Source organism: Haliotis asinina, chromosome 4 (assembly GCF_037392515.1).
Source record: "Haliotis asinina isolate JCU_RB_2024 chromosome 4, JCU_Hal_asi_v2, whole genome shotgun sequence".
NCBI lineage: Eukaryota > Metazoa > Mollusca > Gastropoda > Lepetellida > Haliotidae > Haliotis > Haliotis asinina.
Window position 1 is genome coordinate 75426032 of NC_090283.1, and position 17150 is coordinate 75443181.

A 17150-nucleotide genomic window follows, 5' to 3' on the forward strand; every position below is an offset into this window, starting at 1 on the left:
AGACAAGTTTTGAAAGAGAAGACATAAACATGAACGCTTACTGTTATGAGATTTCCTTTTATCAAAACTTGCATTTCTTTTGCTGTTCAGTATTGTAAAGACACAAAAAATGTGAGCAAAAAATCAATAACCGCTATCCTTGACAAATGCTATATCCATGATTTCCAACATATAAAGAGGTCATTATTCAATTAAAATAATATAATTCATTATTATTATTCAAATAAATTTATCCGTTATATACTTGTAAAGTAATTAGTTGAACAACTTCCATGAGTTCAAGACAGGTAAGTCATGATAATTCTTGATGAATTACAAATATGAAAATGAAACCTTTTCAGATCAGGGGTATAAAAATTGTCATTTCATCCTCGATATCTCCAGGGTAAAAATCTCCATCGATAAATCTCCACTATACCCTGGACACATCTACAACTTGGCTCAACAATGTTATTACCTCCCTTGGCAGATTTTTCTCCATCGAGAAAAGTCTGGACTGGCAACTTTCCAACCGGTCTGGTAACTTTTGAGAGGCACCAGACCATTCAAAAGTTACCAGACCAATTGTCTGCCTGAAATTTTGGGGAGTTTACAACACTGCTGTACAAACAAAGGAATTTGGACATAGGAAAGGAAATCATGAAGAAAACATTTTTCACAACAGAAGAATACTGGAATGTATTTTTTAAAATAGTAGTTTTGAGTTACCAGAAGGCGACATAATCTGTGCAGGCATACCTTGCAAATGTATACTCGCTCTCTGCACGGAAGAAGTAGACATGGTTTTTGAACTGCAACTTAAACACATGGTCTTTGTGAATCCCGTCCTCTTCTTCAGGTGTGTTCACTGCGTATCCTAACAACGGCAGACTCGCCAGTGGAAAGTCATCCTGTAAAATATGATACAGGTTATGAAACCTCAGTCCAAAATAAAATAACAAAGACAAGGTATATTTAAGAAACTTTTTTTAAACAGCGATGTTTTCAGATTAACCTGAAAAAGTATCGGCGTATATACTGACTGTGTGCAAAATAATACAATGGTTAACAAACAACTGTTTCTATGTGTTGGTGTAAGCAAGATATTGTGACATCACCATCTTGTGTGCATAGATTTCTCCAAGCTTGTGACTCAACTCACCTGGTACGTCTTGTAGAAGAAGAGACAAAAGTTTGTGAAGACAACCCACAGCTTTTGCCATCCATTGCTGTTCTTGAACTTGCGCAGTAGATAGCCACTGAGTTGGTTCTGATGGACAGACAACAAACAATCAGTCAATTGTCAGTCAGATAAATGGAAACCATGGCAACATAGAGTGGAAACAGTTCAAAGATACTACTGACAGAGCAGACAGGTAGCCTTGTGGGTAAAACACTCACTTATCATGCCAAACACCTAGGTTCGAGTCCCCACATGGGTACAATATGACAAGCACATTTCTGGTGTTCCCTGATGTAACATCGCTGGAATACAGCTAAAAGCAGCATAAAACTAAACTGACTCCCTCACTTAGATTTACTATCCATGTACCAGTTCCGCCATTATCCAGCTTTACCTGGCACCCATTGTAGGTGACCAGAGTTAAAGCAGAATGTCTCCTTTTGTTTGTTATTTAAAGCTGCGGTCAGCAATATTCCAGCAATATGGCAGCAGTCAGAAAAAAATCATATCTGGACCACACAATTTAATGATCAATGGTATGAGTAGCAATCAATGCAAACGGGAACTAATGCAAGCTAAGTCAGCGGGCCCGACTACCAGGACTCGTTAGTCACCTCTTCCAACAAGCATCGGTTACTGTTTTTTTACATAAGCACAATAATCAGAGGAATCAGATTTTGTCTTCACTAAAACATCAAGAACCAGAGTCAATGAATGCACAGTAAGAGCAAACTGGCAGTGTAACCATCTAATCTGTCCTTAATATATCACTTGACTGACTGTCCAGGACAGGAAGCAACTCTGACAGCTATACGTACTTTGACTGCCTTCTGATGGTCCCGCTGGCTGACGCTAGTGTTACGATGCCAGCAGACATGCATAGTGGTGTTGGCTCGATGCTGAATGGTTTTCTCAGGGGATGATGGTGAAGTGGCATTTTCTCCGTCTGTGTGGTTTTCTGTGCCATCCATGTTCTCTGTAGAACCTGCAATAAGACAGAATCTAATACATCCATGACAACACTGAACGAGATCCACAGCAGTGATTTACTGAGGCCTACACAAATTCCAAAGTACTGAATCTTTATAAACATGTGTGAACAAAGTCTATGTCTGTTGTATGTTTTTGACTTCAGATAATTCCCAAAGGAGATATCTTCTGCAGCTTTGTGGAATGAATAAAATGAAAATTCTGCAATATAATCAATATAAATATGAAGAACACTGTTTGTAGTACAATTAGAGAAATTTAGTGTGGCATGTGTAGTGGCCACAAAATTTCCCAGTCCCGTGCTGGAATTCGAACAACAGACCTTCTGATCCGCAGTCGGATGCCTTGTCCACAAGACAAAAGATGTTAAACCTGTCAGCAAGCTGACAAGGTAAGGATGTCACGTGTGGGATGACTACACGCCCTGCTACGCCCTGCTACGCCCTGCTACACATGCAGTACCACTAAGAAGTATCTGCTAACTATCTTCATTTAATAGTATTAGTGATTTATATAATTTAATAGTTATATTTTTTATGGCAATATAAGATATCAATTCATTCAGGTTTATTTTTTCAGGTATCCTCATTTAATTTATTTTCCATAAATTTCATTTACTCTCCTTTCTGATGTACAATATTTCTTTGGCATCAATTCTACACATTTGAGCACTGTATCCTATATTTCTATAGCACTGTTTTCAGAAGATACAGAAAATATATTAGTTGTCATCAGAAGTGGGTCTACATTGTGTGTACTAACTTGCACTGGACTTAAGACTGGCGTACTGCAACTTGTCATCTGTCCTGGATTTGAACTGCAAAATGGCCTCGTTAAGGTCCTCAATCCACTTGTCCTTCTCTTCCTGACAACTGTTGTAAAACAATCAACATGGTTAATCTAGGTGAGTGAGTGAGTGAGTGAGTGAGTGAGTGACACTCCTGGGTAAGTAAGGAAACAATTAGTGAGTGAATGGTTTTACACCGCTTTTAGCAATATATGTTGGGGGATACCAGAAATGGACTTCTGACATTGTACCCATGTGGGGAATCGAACCAGGGAAATTGGTGTGACGACCAAAGGCTTTAACCATCTTTTACTCCTAGTGAGTGAGACTCCTGGGTAAGTGAGTGAATGATGTTCCTCGTTGCTGTAAATGTCTCTAAGTCAGTAAAACATAAGTTTTCAAACAGTGGTTTGTAAACAATTATATATTGGCAGCAACAGCCATTACAACAGGTATGACTGAAAACAGTCAGCCTGTCTATTTTTGTTGTTGCTGTTGCTGCTTCTGGCATCTACCATATGTCCCACATATGTGAGTGAGTGAGTGAGTGAGTGCTGTTTTATGCAACTTTGAGCTATATTCCAGCAATATGACGATGAGGCACACCAGAAATGGGCTTCATACTTTGCATGGGAATGTGGGAGAATGGAACCCAGGTTTGAGCGTAGTGAGCAGACACTTTAACCATCAGGCTACCCCACAGCCCATATCCCACCCATGTGCCAGCGTTACACCTAAGATTCAGCTTACCTGGCTGCCACAAGAATGTATTTGTTGCCAGCGTAAATGGCAAAACAGTTCTGAACAGCAACCTTGCCCTGGTCTGTTTCTTCCACCTGAAACATCAACAACATCAATGTCCTTAACACCAAGACTCCTAGTAAAGCACTGACTCAGAGGGTGGTTGAGTGGTTGAGTGGTTGAGTGAGTGAGTGAGTGAGTGATTTCTAATAGTCATCACTACACTCTGAAGAGGCTGGTGAACAGAAGTAAATCCTGAAGGAAGATGTTGGATAGTGGTATAACATCTCTAAAATGATAGTTCAATAACATCACTTTCAGAAGATAATGGATAGAGTTATCACCAAATGGAGGTCAAATGTTGACAGTGGTACCATGTCATTCAGCACTTACAATCATTCCTCTCAACGGCAGCTGCCCATGGACCTTGAACTGCAGGAGCGACGTCGCTGTCCGACTGGTGTAGACTAGCATATCGGAGAACTGGAGAATAGAGCACATAGAACATGATAAAAGAAGTTCTATGGATGGTCAACTTCTTTACTACAATGTGTCAACATTTTTGTTTTGGTACTAACATCATTATCAAGTATCAGTTGTATATTCATGCAGCATAGACAGGACGGAATCTTATTAAAAATAAAAATTGTTCATGTATTTAATTAATTTCCTTAAGTGGCATTTAGAAGCTGGTATTATGAAGAGGAACATATTTTTTAGATACACAATGTTGCATGCACTGCAATAAAGAAGGTGTCTATCTCTTTATTCTCTTTATTTGATTAATCATCAAAATTTCTTTTTGCATGTATTCCTTACTTTAGCTACTAACAAAATTTGCATAAAATAATGAATAATTACATGTTCACTTTTACCATCTTAAAACCTAACCCTATGGTTAGTTGCAGGGTAAACAGTATGTTAATGAAACCATGACATTAAAATTACAAAAACTCACTACAAGCCCCAATATGAAACAACTCACCAAGAAAAACATCCTCTGTTGGTAACCCTTCCGAGAAAACTTTTGAAGGCAACCCTCACGGATGAAGTCCTACAATAAATAATATACACTTCTTCACAATCCCACACTCAGTCCTCTCCAGACTCAAAACTGCGATAACTTCTTGGTACAGACACAGCGATATGTACATGAATGTGTGCATGTGTGTCTTTGTGTGTGTGTACACACATATAGATTTCTAACCTTAAGGTCAGTAAATTAGGTACAGGTAAATTAGTTTTTACTGTTGTGTGATAAATAAAAAATACTGAAATACATTGATGTAACAAAATCATTGATTTAGTGAGAGACTGTGGGATACTGGACCTGGGTCTTTGGCATGGGAAGCTACACTACTGCTGCCCATGAAAAAATGTATGTTCACGTCGGGTGAACCATCTTTGATTTGAACCCTTCATCACAAGGCTTTCGTATGTCTACGCCATCATGATATTGCTGGAACTCTGCTAACAGCGGCGTAAATCTAAACTCACTCACTCACTTGTATGCAACACTAAACAGTGAAGTTGTGGCTTATATCGTCATAGTTGACTCATATCCCCTCTGCTCGTCACTGAGCAATGAAGGCAATTCATCTCTGTTCCCTTACTTCTTCCCATCAGTATATGTCTAACCCATGACCCTTGGCCACTCACCCTGTCAGCATTCACTACGTTCTCTATTCCAACAAGGTCGCGCTGTAGTTCTATCATCTTCTGAAGGTTTTCCTGAAAAAACAAAACAACAAAAAACAATAAAAAACCCATTAATTAATTAAAAATAACAGAAATTCTGGTAAATGTACAAATAGGATATTTTTATTTCTGGTATTACCTCATTAAAATAATATTATGTTTTATTGGAGCTTCAAAACTCAATAGGATTGAAGTTTCTACTACACTATATATCAGAATCCCATGCTCCCCGAGCTAGGACCGTATGGAAACAACTCAAAGGGACAGATACCTGTGACAGCTGTGATTGGATGAAATAGTGTAAGATGTTTAGCTGTTAAAAGCACATCCATCCAGTAATTAAAACTGACCACAATTTAAAGTATTCAGTGCTGTCATTTTCATCACAATGACTTATGCTTATGTGTGCACAGATATTTTCGAGTAGGTCACATTTGGTATGGAATGGAGGGTTGATGTGTTCTGCTTCCAGTGCTCAGAAAATTAGCTGGACAAGATGGACAGAACATGTGTTACATTGTAGTTTAGAGGCCAGACTTTATCAACAGCCATTCCATGTACATAGGAGTAGACTGGATATTTTATTTTTAAAATATAGAGTTACTTGAAGTCTATGGGAAAACATTTGGTGTGGTGTAACTTCAAGAATCTTAACTGGTAGATCCTAGCATCAAAGGGACACAACTCTGTGCAGTTTGTCATTCTATTCAGACAATGGTTGTTAAAGCTAGACACAGGTTAGTATTCTGAAAGGAAGTATGTCCTGATTAGATACTCCAGTGATGGTTACAAGCAGCAATGCATGCAGGAGAGACAAATTGACATTCAGCTAACTGACTGCTGGGGCTTAGTCTGTCCTGGTTGTGAGAATTTATTTGAAAAATTGCATCTATGAAAAAATTGTATCAATCATTACAAAACATATTTTAGACAGTTTGCGGCATTAAACAGGTTTCGAACAGCCAATATCTGGAAGCAGTAACTTACCACTCGCTTCAACTTGTCCTTGTATGACGTTGTTATTTCCGTGACTTTGGCTAAAGCTTCTGTTGACAACAAACAAACACTGATCTGAGCACGATCTTGAAATACTAACATGTTTTACCCTATAATTATGTGCTAACAAATAATTTTCATTAGCCTTCAACACAAGTCTACAATCCCTGACACATATTTAGCACTCTACAATCATTATGATTGAGTTAAACACAAGTTTACAACCCATGCAAATCCAGGTTAGATTTGGTCTTAAGCAGTCAATGCTTGTTGTAACAATAGCAACATGAATTTGTAAATCCTTGGCGTAAGAGGCGACTAACAGGATCCAGTGGTCAGACTGACTGACTTGGTTGCCACGCCATTGGTTCTCAGTTGTGTAGATCGATGGTCATGCAATTTATCACTAGATTGTGTAGTCCAGACTGAATTATTTACAGACTGCTGCCTTATAGATAGAAAATTGCTGAGTGGCGTTAGAACTAAACTCAAACAGAACTTTACAATCATTTGCAACCAAATTTTACTGACCTGTACAATCATCTAAATCAGCATGGTTGAGGGAATAGTGCTTCACAAGTTCTGAAATATGTATATTTCTCTCATCACAGAACATTTAACACATCAACACAGAATAATATGCAGTTATTCCTCAGGGTGAAACTATCAAGTTATCATACTATCAAGTAATAGGATATTTTATGGGTGTTTCAAAAACTTTTAACCAAAGACTTCATAACCTAACTGATTCTAAATGTTTATTTTATCACCAACTATTTATAACTTCCAGGCTCTCTGAAATAAAAATGGAATTTCAATGATGACTATTCAATTATGAAATCATTTTCATTGTTAATCATTGAAATACCATGATTAAAGCCAATTTTGGGAGGACTCTGGCAGAAACATTTCTAAAATAGGCATAAACACCTACTCAATTCACTCATCTAAGTATGTTTAAAGATACAATTTCAATTTATTATAAATTATTATTTGAGTAACCACTAAATTTATGATTGCTACATGTTTATTGAGTAAATGCAGCTATATGATTTTCAACTCACTCTCTAATATCAGCTTGAAGTGCAACAACCTCTGGCCAGGTTTCAGGAAGAATGTATTCAAGGGGAGGTAACATACTTTCTGTGCTTCAAAGTCCTTGTACAACTCCTCAAACTTCCTGTTTCTTCTCATCTTGGTCTCCACCTCCGACAGAATCTCCTCCTGTCGGTCCAGGTAGTTGCAGTACAGCTGTGGGAGAGAGGTCAGAGGTCAGAGGTCAGATAAGGATCACATCAACGTGGAGTGCAATAAAAACAACAGACCAACTTTAGAAAAAAATTGCATATCTTTAAAAATAAAAAATATCGCTTAAGATTTCTCATTCACATGGGTGCAGTGACAACTAAACGTTCAACACGAAACACACCAGTTGATGAGATGTGTCAAAATCTTGGCCGGGGGTGAAATCTCTTGTTTTCGTTAAAATTAAACTGAACAGACAGCATTCTCAATGATATGTTTTTACTGATTAAAGCAGGCAAGACTTATTTTTAAAGATGGAGGAGAACACTAGAACGGCAACATGATTTTGTATCATCTAAATGTAAGTGTCTCCCTGATCTGATCAGATCTGATTTTGAATCATCTCCAAGTAAGTGTCTCCATGATCTGATCAGATCTGATTTCGTATCATCTCCAAGTAAGTGTCTCCATGATCTGATTTCGTATCATCTCCAAGTGTCTCCATGATCTGATCTGATCTGATTTTGTATCATCTCCAAGTAAGTGTCTCCCTGATCTGATTTCATATCATCTCTATGTAAGTGTCTCCCTGATCTGATTTTGTATCATCTCCAAGTAAGTGTCTCCCTGATCTGATTTCATATCATCTCCAAGTAAGTGTCTCCATGATCTGATTTCGTATCATCTCCAAGTGTCTCCATGATCTGATCTGATCTGATTTTGTATCATCTCTATGTAAGTGTCTCCCTGATCTGATTTCGTATCATTTCTATGTAAGTGTCTCCCTGATCTGATTTCGTATCATCTCTATGTAAGTGTCTCCCTGATCTGATTTCGTATCATTTCTATGTAAGTGTTTCCATGATCTGATTTCATATCATTTCTATGTAAGTGTCTCCCTGATCTGATTTCGTATCATTTCTATGTAAGTGTCTCCCTGATCTGATTTTGTATCATTTCTATGTAAGTGTCTCCCTGATCTGATTTCGTATCATCTCCAAGTAAGTGTCTCCCTGATCTGATTTCGTATCATTTCTATGTAAGTGTCTCCCTGATCTGATTTCGTATCATCTCCATGTAAGTGTCTCCCTGATCTGATTTCGTATCATCTCTATGTAAGTGTCTCCCTGATCTGATTTCGTATCATCTCTATGTAAGTGTCTCCCTGATCTGATTTCGTATCATTTCTATGTAAGTGTCTCCCTGATCTGATTTCGTATCATTTCTATGTAAGTGTTTCCATGATCTGATTTTGTATCATCTCTATGTAAGTGTCTCCATGATCTGATTTCGTATCATCTCCAAGTGTCTCCATGATCTGATCTGATCTGATTTTGTATCATCTCTATGTAAGTGTCTCCCTGATCTGATTTCGTATCATCTCCAAGTAAGTGTCTCCATGATCTGATTTCGTATCATCTCTATGTAAGTGTCTCCCTGATCTGATTTCGTATCATCTCCATGTAAGTGTCTCCCTGATCTGATTTCGTATCATCTCTATGTAAGTGTCTCCATGATCTGATTTCGTATCATTTCTATGTAAGTGTCTCCCTGATCTGATTTCGTATCATTTCTATGTAAGTGTCTCCCTAATCTGATTTCATATCATTTCTATGTAAGTGTTTCCATGATCTGATTTCGTATCATCTCTATGTAAGTGTCTCCATGATCTGATTTCGTATCATCTCCACGTAAGTGTCTCCATGATCTGATTTCGTATCATCTCCAAGTGTCTCCATGATCTGATCTGATCTGATTTTGTATCATCTCTATGTAAGTGTCTCCCTGATCTGATTTCGTATCATCTCCAAGTAAGTGTCTCCATGATCTGATTTCGTATCATCTCTATGTAAGTGTCTCCATGATCTGATTTCGTATCATTTCTATGTAAGTGTCTCCCTGATCTGATTTCGTATCATTTCTATGTAAGTGTTTCCATGATCTGATTTCATATCATTTCTATGTAAGTGTCTCCCTGATCTGATTTCGTATCATTTCTATGTAAGTGTCTCCATGATCTGATTTCGTATCATCTCCATGTAAGTGTCTCCCTGATCTGATTTCGTATCATTTCTATGTAAGTGTCTCCCTGATCTGATTTCGTATCATCTCCAAGTAAGTGTCTCCATGATCTGATTTCGTATCATCTCCATGTAAGTGTCTCCCTGATCTGATTTCGTATCATCTCCATGTAAGTGTTTCCATGATCTGATTTCGTATCATCTCCATGTAAGTGTCTCCCTGATCTGATTTCGTATCATCTCCATGTAAGTGTCTCCCTGATCTGATTTTGTATCATCTCCATGTAAGTGTCTCCCTGATCTGATTTTGTATCATCTCCATGTAAGTGTCTCCCTGATCTGATTTCGTATCATCTCCATGTGTCTCCATGATCTGATTTCGTATCATCTCCATGTAAGTGTCTCCCTGATCTGATTTCGTATCATCTCCACGTAAGTGTCTCCCTGATCTGATTTCGTATCATCTCCATGTAAGTGTCTCCCTGATCTGATTTCGTATCATCTCCATGTAAGTGTCTCCCTGATCTGATTTCGTATCATCTCCATGTAAGTGTCTCCCTGATCTGATTTCGTATCATCTCCATGTAAGTGTCTCCCTGATCTGATTTCGTATCATCTCCATGTAAGTGTCTCCCTGATCTGATTTCGTATCATCTCCATGTAAGTGTCTCCCTGATCTGATCCTCGGCCACATACAAACCAAAGCCAATATTAAACATGATACTTGTTATTTCCATGCCTTGTACTCTGCATTAAGAAATCAAAAAAAGTACTAATTTCCTTGGAGTCATTACATTGTGCCTGTGTGGCAAGGGTATTGTAACTGGGGCATGTATCTCAGCTGGCTAGCACTATGACCCCAGGAAACTACACACACACAGACATGAGGCAAAGCGACACAGACTCTCAGCTAAATGATCATTAGAGTATCTGAAGTAATTTGGAAAAGTTATAGAGTCACCTCTTCTGCCACGACTAGAGCATTGAGGACAATGTCTCCGATTCTCTGGTAGTCCCCGTTCTGGTGAGCATTGGATTTTCCTTCCCTGCAGCAGGAATATACTCATATATATATCACACATGTATCTAGGAAATATAAGATAATATTAGTGAGTGAGTCTAGTTTTACAAGGTTTATGGCCAGGCACACCACAAATGGGCTTCACACATGCCAATATGGGGAACTGAAAAGAGGCCTTTGGCATGACGATCAAACGTTTTAACCACTTGACTACCCAAACACCCCTCAGGGAAACATGAAATACAACAGAATGTCTGTTGTATCAGTTAAATGTGAGCTGTATTAGGATGCATCAATTAGAGAAATATGACTAATATCAGGGCATCTCATCAATATCAAGGAAACATCAGGTATTGTATCTCTGATATCAGCAATATCATGACACTTGACAGTCACTGACCACATTGACAGTCTCTGGTCCACATCCTTCAGGAAGCTGCAGTGGAACTCATAGATAGGGTCGAGGTAGGAGAACACAAGCTCCACCATGGAGTTGAGGATCATCGTGTCGCCACTGAGAGCATTGCGGAACCACTGGAACAGTGACATAACATCAACAATACAGACGTTCTGGCACTAAAACTGATCAACGTCATCCTCCACTGGGCTTTTGCTAGATACAAACATATGAGCTCAAAGCTTCTTCGGACATTGTATGCACCACTTATCATATTAAAGCAAAGATAAATAGAGTTCACACATTGAAACAACATGTATTTCATTCAACTGAGCATATGCTCTCTTTGACTCTTTCCAAATGGTTTGATGGTGACTTACCACACAGATGAGCTCCAGATCCTTTTTGTACGTCCGTTCCGTCATCAGCAGCTCCTTGGCAATGTAGTAGGAACTGTCCACTGGGTGGCGCTACAAGTACAGATGGGATATACCTCTTGTATCAATGTCGAATGTGGTATATATATATACATATACAATGGCATGTATATGAAATATTTTGCATGTCTGTATGATATATACGTGACATATATCATATCATTTTGTATTATATATAATTAATGTTTCTGCCTTTGTTTCCATTTTTGAAAAAAAACCCCATAATATTGACAAATATGCCACATCTTGAACACAAAGCCCCAGCAGTGAAATGCTGCAATACTATGAATAGAACAATCCAGTTACCTCCTTGATAACTACATACAGTAACAGTGCATGTCACAGCTGCAGTATGATATTCTTTAAAGCTTCTCATACAGTGACTTGAAGTTTCTGGCATGTCCAAGGGAGACAACTCTGAACAATGAAATGTGGCAGCTGACCCTCAGCAAATGGTACGACTATTGTGAGGTCACAGGGTAGATGTCAATGACAACTGAGGCGGAGACAATGTTGATGCTATGTTGAATTTTAACATAATTCCTGCTGAACTAACCTTGACCTTCTTCTTTGTGTCGATGTCTTCGTGGTCCTCAGACTTGGATGTGGACAATGTGGAGATGTTGCTAGGGATGCCAAAGCTGGAGGTGCTCACTGTTGATGCTGCGTGCATGTAGGACTTCTTGTTCTTGGACGGAGGTGTGAGGGGGTAGTCACTCTCATCCAGGATGGGAGGTGGGGGAGGAGGTGGTGGAGATGGGGACAATGGTGAAGGAAGGGTTTCATTTCTCTCAGTTGTTGGAGAACTGGTAGTAGCATTTGTGCCTCGCATTAGACTGAAACATACAAAGATGATTTCTGATGGATCACTCGCATACACTTTGTTATTTTGGGTTGTGGGTCAGTTCAGTGGTGAAAGCATTCGCTAGTTGTGCCGTAGACTAGGATTTGATTCACCACAATGGAACAATGTGTGGAGACCATGTCTGATGTTGTCAATCAAATCTCACTGAACAAATACAAACTCACTCACACTCTCCAGAAAAATCATAGTGGGACACACACTTAATGTTGGCTTTGTGTCTGTAACATGACTAATGTGAGTGATTTTAATCCTGTCATGACCAGATTTCATACTGTTAGTGGTGAACGGATGGCATATCACGACATATGGGCAATCAGGGTCATATGTAACATACAACAAGGTCAGACCAATTTTATTTCTTAAATAGAATCACCAGTAAATATAATATTCCTTCCAAATACCAAATGTATTTCACTTCTGGCAACCGATGAAGTGTATATGGGCTAAATTACATTTAAAAACGCTTATTGTAAGTTTACAGTTTTGTTCTATAAAGCATTAGGATTTTATCTATTGAGTGAGGAAAATATATTAGTATTTTTTTCTTATTCCAGAAAGAATATGACTGGCAGACCCATAAAGCAAGAAATATTAGATCTTGCAAAACACACTGTGTACCCAGCAGCCATGTGCACAGAATCTTCAAATCTGTGAGATTCTAGCGCCTTACCTCAATCTGTTGGGAGGACTGAGATTAAGGTCGTCCTCCTGCACGACCTCTGGAATGTTCTCCACTTCAGGGCATCGGGACAGGCGGTGTTCATCTTCTATACTCTGGCATATGTCCTTTGACCCAATAACTGGGGCTGAAAACTTTCGGTCCATGACTTTGAACCCTGATGGAGAGCTGGATGGGTGATAGAGTCTTGGAGAATCAACTGGAACAGAACAGCAGACATTTAAGATTCAAAATCAAAGACTTGCTTCAACACAGTAACCGCCGCTTAGTCTTACCAACCAAGGGAAGCAGATCGTCTGATTGTGCTGTAATGGCTTTTTGGGGTGAGGATGGCTATAGTTCCCAGTTAAAAGAACTATCAGCAACATGTTCAAAATGACTGAGTGGAAACTTCTGTTCATATGCAGACAGTTCTCGCTTCAATTCCAGGAAAAATGAAAGTCCAGGTCACTCAGCAGATACAGATATACTGACTGTTGGGGCAGATTGCTTGCCAAGCAACCATTTCAAATTATTGACTCAGAGTGACCTTGACATTGATCCTCTCAGTGGTGTGCCTCAATCATCCAGAGTAACACATTCTTCAAACCCTGAACCTATTCACTGTTCTGCGCTGAAGTCGCATGACAATCTTTGTTATCACTAACCCTGCACAAAATGTATTTTGTTTTTGAGTGTTGTCTGATTGGATGGCTTTTTGATACATGGCATGATCTGAATCAGGCTCAAAATGGTATCAATATTTTGGGCATTAATAACAGGGAAAAATTATATGGATAATCAAACAAACATGGAATTTGTGTGAGGATTTCCTATTTGATAACCTTTATAGAGGCCCTGTCATTTTTCACAAGCAGTCGAAAAGTTCAGGAATGTGTATACAGTTTGTACATTCCATAATGGCCTCTAAATAGAGATCAAATGTTTATCATATGCGTTGGGTGATGCAAGAAATGTAATGCCAATGGCCCTACAACTGATCCACATTTGTTCAAGGCAACCTGATCAGCAGATGAAATCCTTCAATCTAAATCCTCCTCTGATACTCCTAAAACTTTTGATGCCTGCTTACGGAAATTATTAATGGCATGGTTTGTCCCTTTCAGCTTCAGCACAGACAAAATCGTACACTTTAATCATCAACTGTTTCACATCAGCATTCAACATTTTTCATCAGGCATGTGTATCTTGTGAACGATGAGATAGTGGCTGTTCCACCTCTGTGGTTTCACCCTGCTGCAATGGATAACAACTTAAATTTTTTTAAATGATTACTTTTTTGGTTGAGTCCAGAAAAAGGTTCAAATATAAGAAAGCTCTTGGATATTAGTAAATTATAATGTGCACTATTTATAGTTATGTGGCAGTTTTGTACAATGATAAAATTTGCAGTTCATCGGTCCGTTTTAGGAGATGTACAAGAAACCAACAAGTTCTTCCAGGAGTGTGAGTGAGTGAGTGAGTGAGTTTGGTTTTATGCCGCTTTTAGCAATATTCCAGCGATATCATGGCGGGGGACACCAGAAAATGGGCCTGACACATTGTACCCATGTGGGTTTCTCCCAGGAAGTTTGTGAATCAATGTTGGGAACTAGGTAATATCTGAGGCCATTTATGTGAAAATTCATTCGAAGAATAAACAGGACTTGAACACCATACTGGACTTATCTTTGAGTATTCTTAGATACATTATTCCCATAATAAGAACAGAAAGACAGATTGCCTAGGGAGAAGGCTATTACACCCGGACACCCTCAGGTAACAGCAGACTGTGATTGGATGATTTTGTGCAAGATTTTAGTGTTTTTTCAATGTACATCCATCAGGTAAGTAACATTTACAATGTTGTTTCAGCATTTAAAGCTGTCTTTTTAGCAGGATGAATTATACTGAATGTGACCACATATATTCTAAAGTGGATGACGTTTTGTGCGGAACTTGGGTTGGTCTGGTTAGCTTCCTGGAATAAGGGCTGGCTGAGGTAGTCATTTCTATATTTTCATTGCTGCTTTAAGGCCAGATGGTACATGTAACATCTGTTGGTGACTTAGTTATCTGAAAACATTACTACAGAAGTCAAGGGGAAAATATTTGATTTTGTTCAACATTAAAGCAGCAGATGGAGATGTCGACATGTGCAACTGTTTGAAACATCTGGTTTTCAACTAAATCTTCAACTACTGTATACTATGTGAAGGAAACTGTGAACTGTTGATTGTCCCAGAATTGCCACTGACTTTGAATTATTGTACTTGTACAAGGTTTAAAGATTGATATAACACTGTCCTGCTCTTACTGAATATGGTTGTAAAATGTGATATTTTTGCTTGTGCTGATTTGTGGTGAACCATGCATTTATTTAGATAAGTTGGTTAATGGAATTGTGTTTCATTTTTCAGCTTTGGTGCATTTTTTTAACCAAGACAGTAAAAATTTCAAGTGGCTCCTTGCTTCCCTAAATGACTGTGCAGTTGGATATGTCAAATGTAAACTCAGCCTACGAAACTAAACTGAACTCTGCAGTAAACACATTACTCTTGTAACGTGGCCAGGTGTGTCGAACAATGTAAACTCAACAATTTGCTATGCAGACAATCTTCCAGATCAACCTCTGCTGTTCCCCTAACAACTTTTCCTAACCCTTCAAATGTCAGACTGCATAAAGAAAGAATAACTTAAATGTTGCGATGTTTTTCTCTCTTCGAGAAAACATTATTTCTTATCAACACACACTGGAGAAAGCCCTGTGTATTATTACTCCATATCAAAAGAAATCCATGCAGGTTCAAACCAACCATTCTGTGCGCGTCCGTCCGAAACAAACATACACTGGATTGTGCTTCTCAAAATGTCAAACTTAGAAGCTAGCTCTTCTGTATTTCCTCTATAATATATCCAGGTATGTGAGAATTTAACAAAAAACACTGACTTGGCCATGAATATTTTTGTGAAAGCCTCAGAGAGTGGGCTCGATGTTTGACTTTGTGTACTGGCAATACATGCCTGACTCTGTGGGTGTAGGTTCAAATTCCCAAAGCCTACTAGAATCTGTTGATAAGTTACACTAACTTGGTGTCCATTTGATGTCAGCATGTCAAAAGGTTGTTCTTCATTACAAAAATTTCACATTTCACAAGATTTGGTATCATAATGAGGCATGACTTGCTCAGTGTATGAAGTAAGCTAAAAACCCAGTAGGACATAAGGGCTAGTAAAGTGACCACTCCAAAATGGATTTAACCAGACCGGACATTCCAAGAAAATTATTCTGATGTATAGAACATGTTTTCTAAAATTGTACCAGACCATCAGGCTGGCTAGCTGTAAATTTAGACAGTCTGTTAGGAAATCTGGCCTGTCTTGGGTGATAGGACAGGCCTTATTTTATATACTGAAATTATTCTTGAAAGACACAGCATGTGATAGCTTTTAACAGAGGAAATACGGTAATTCAGTTCCTTGGGTTATCGTCCATCTGCACAAGCTGATGCAGCTGAAGAGATAATGTTTATACACGTGTTTCAGATGGGAACACTACATGTGTGAATGCATACAGCACACTGAGATTGTACTCTCCTACAACATATTTCATGTTGGGTGCAGTAAGATAATGTCAAACATGCAAAGGCAAAATATTTGAGATGTGTGTGTGGGTGTGTACGTTTTGTAGTGTCATCTTTATTGAAACCTGTACAAGCTCAATGTTGGAACACATAAGTTACATGAATTCTTGAATTTGGAAAATATTTTGTACCAATCTGTGACATAAAAAATAAGTTGTATGCTTCATTACTGACTCAACTTTTAGAATCAAAGTAGATCAGTTGTTAGGTGCATAGTATCAACTAATGTGGTTCAGTTGTAGGTCACTAGTATACACTAACATGGCTTTGTTTTAGTTGCATGAACCAACATCTAGATGTCTTGAGTAAGACTTAGTATTTCGTCAATGTTCCTATACCAGATCTCACATTTACCTGATAGATGAGTACAAGGTTGTAAAGAGAGAACTTGAAAGACTCTTTTGGGCAAGTTAGGAGGTAATTGTACTGGTATTTAACTAATAACCTAATCGATTTAAGCTACAATCAGCATGTTTTTGGAGTGTTAA

General features: G+C 38.5%; 2 protein-coding genes across 5 annotated transcripts in view; both read right to left on the reverse strand.

Annotated features, from left to right (window-relative positions):
- The window catches only part of LOC137282102 (uro-adherence factor A-like), a 390886-nt gene that overhangs the window by 360057 nt on the left and 13679 nt on the right, over positions 1-17150 (reverse strand). The window lies entirely within an intron of this gene.
- The window catches only part of LOC137281884 (FERM, ARHGEF and pleckstrin domain-containing protein 2-like), a 130553-nt gene that overhangs the window by 8490 nt on the left and 104913 nt on the right, over positions 1-17150 (reverse strand). For all 4 annotated transcript variants that reach the window (XM_067813574.1, XM_067813573.1, XM_067813571.1 and 1 more), the window contains 16 exons: positions 13031-13238; positions 12052-12331; positions 11439-11528; positions 11062-11195; positions 10602-10686; positions 7439-7625; positions 6906-6956; positions 6366-6424; positions 5340-5411; positions 4666-4734; positions 4074-4163; positions 3690-3775; positions 2915-3024; positions 1981-2147; positions 1142-1249; positions 739-890 (listed from right to left, as the gene is read on the reverse strand). In XM_067813574.1, coding sequence (XP_067669675.1) covers positions 739-890; positions 1142-1249; positions 1981-2147; positions 2915-3024; positions 3690-3775; positions 4074-4163; positions 4666-4734; positions 5340-5411; positions 6366-6424; positions 6906-6956; positions 7439-7625; positions 10602-10686; positions 11062-11195; positions 11439-11528; positions 12052-12331; positions 13031-13238 — 1948 coding nt within the window. The remainder of the gene's footprint in view (positions 1-738; positions 891-1141; positions 1250-1980; positions 2148-2914; positions 3025-3689; positions 3776-4073; positions 4164-4665; positions 4735-5339; positions 5412-6365; positions 6425-6905; positions 6957-7438; positions 7626-10601; positions 10687-11061; positions 11196-11438; positions 11529-12051; positions 12332-13030; positions 13239-17150) is intronic.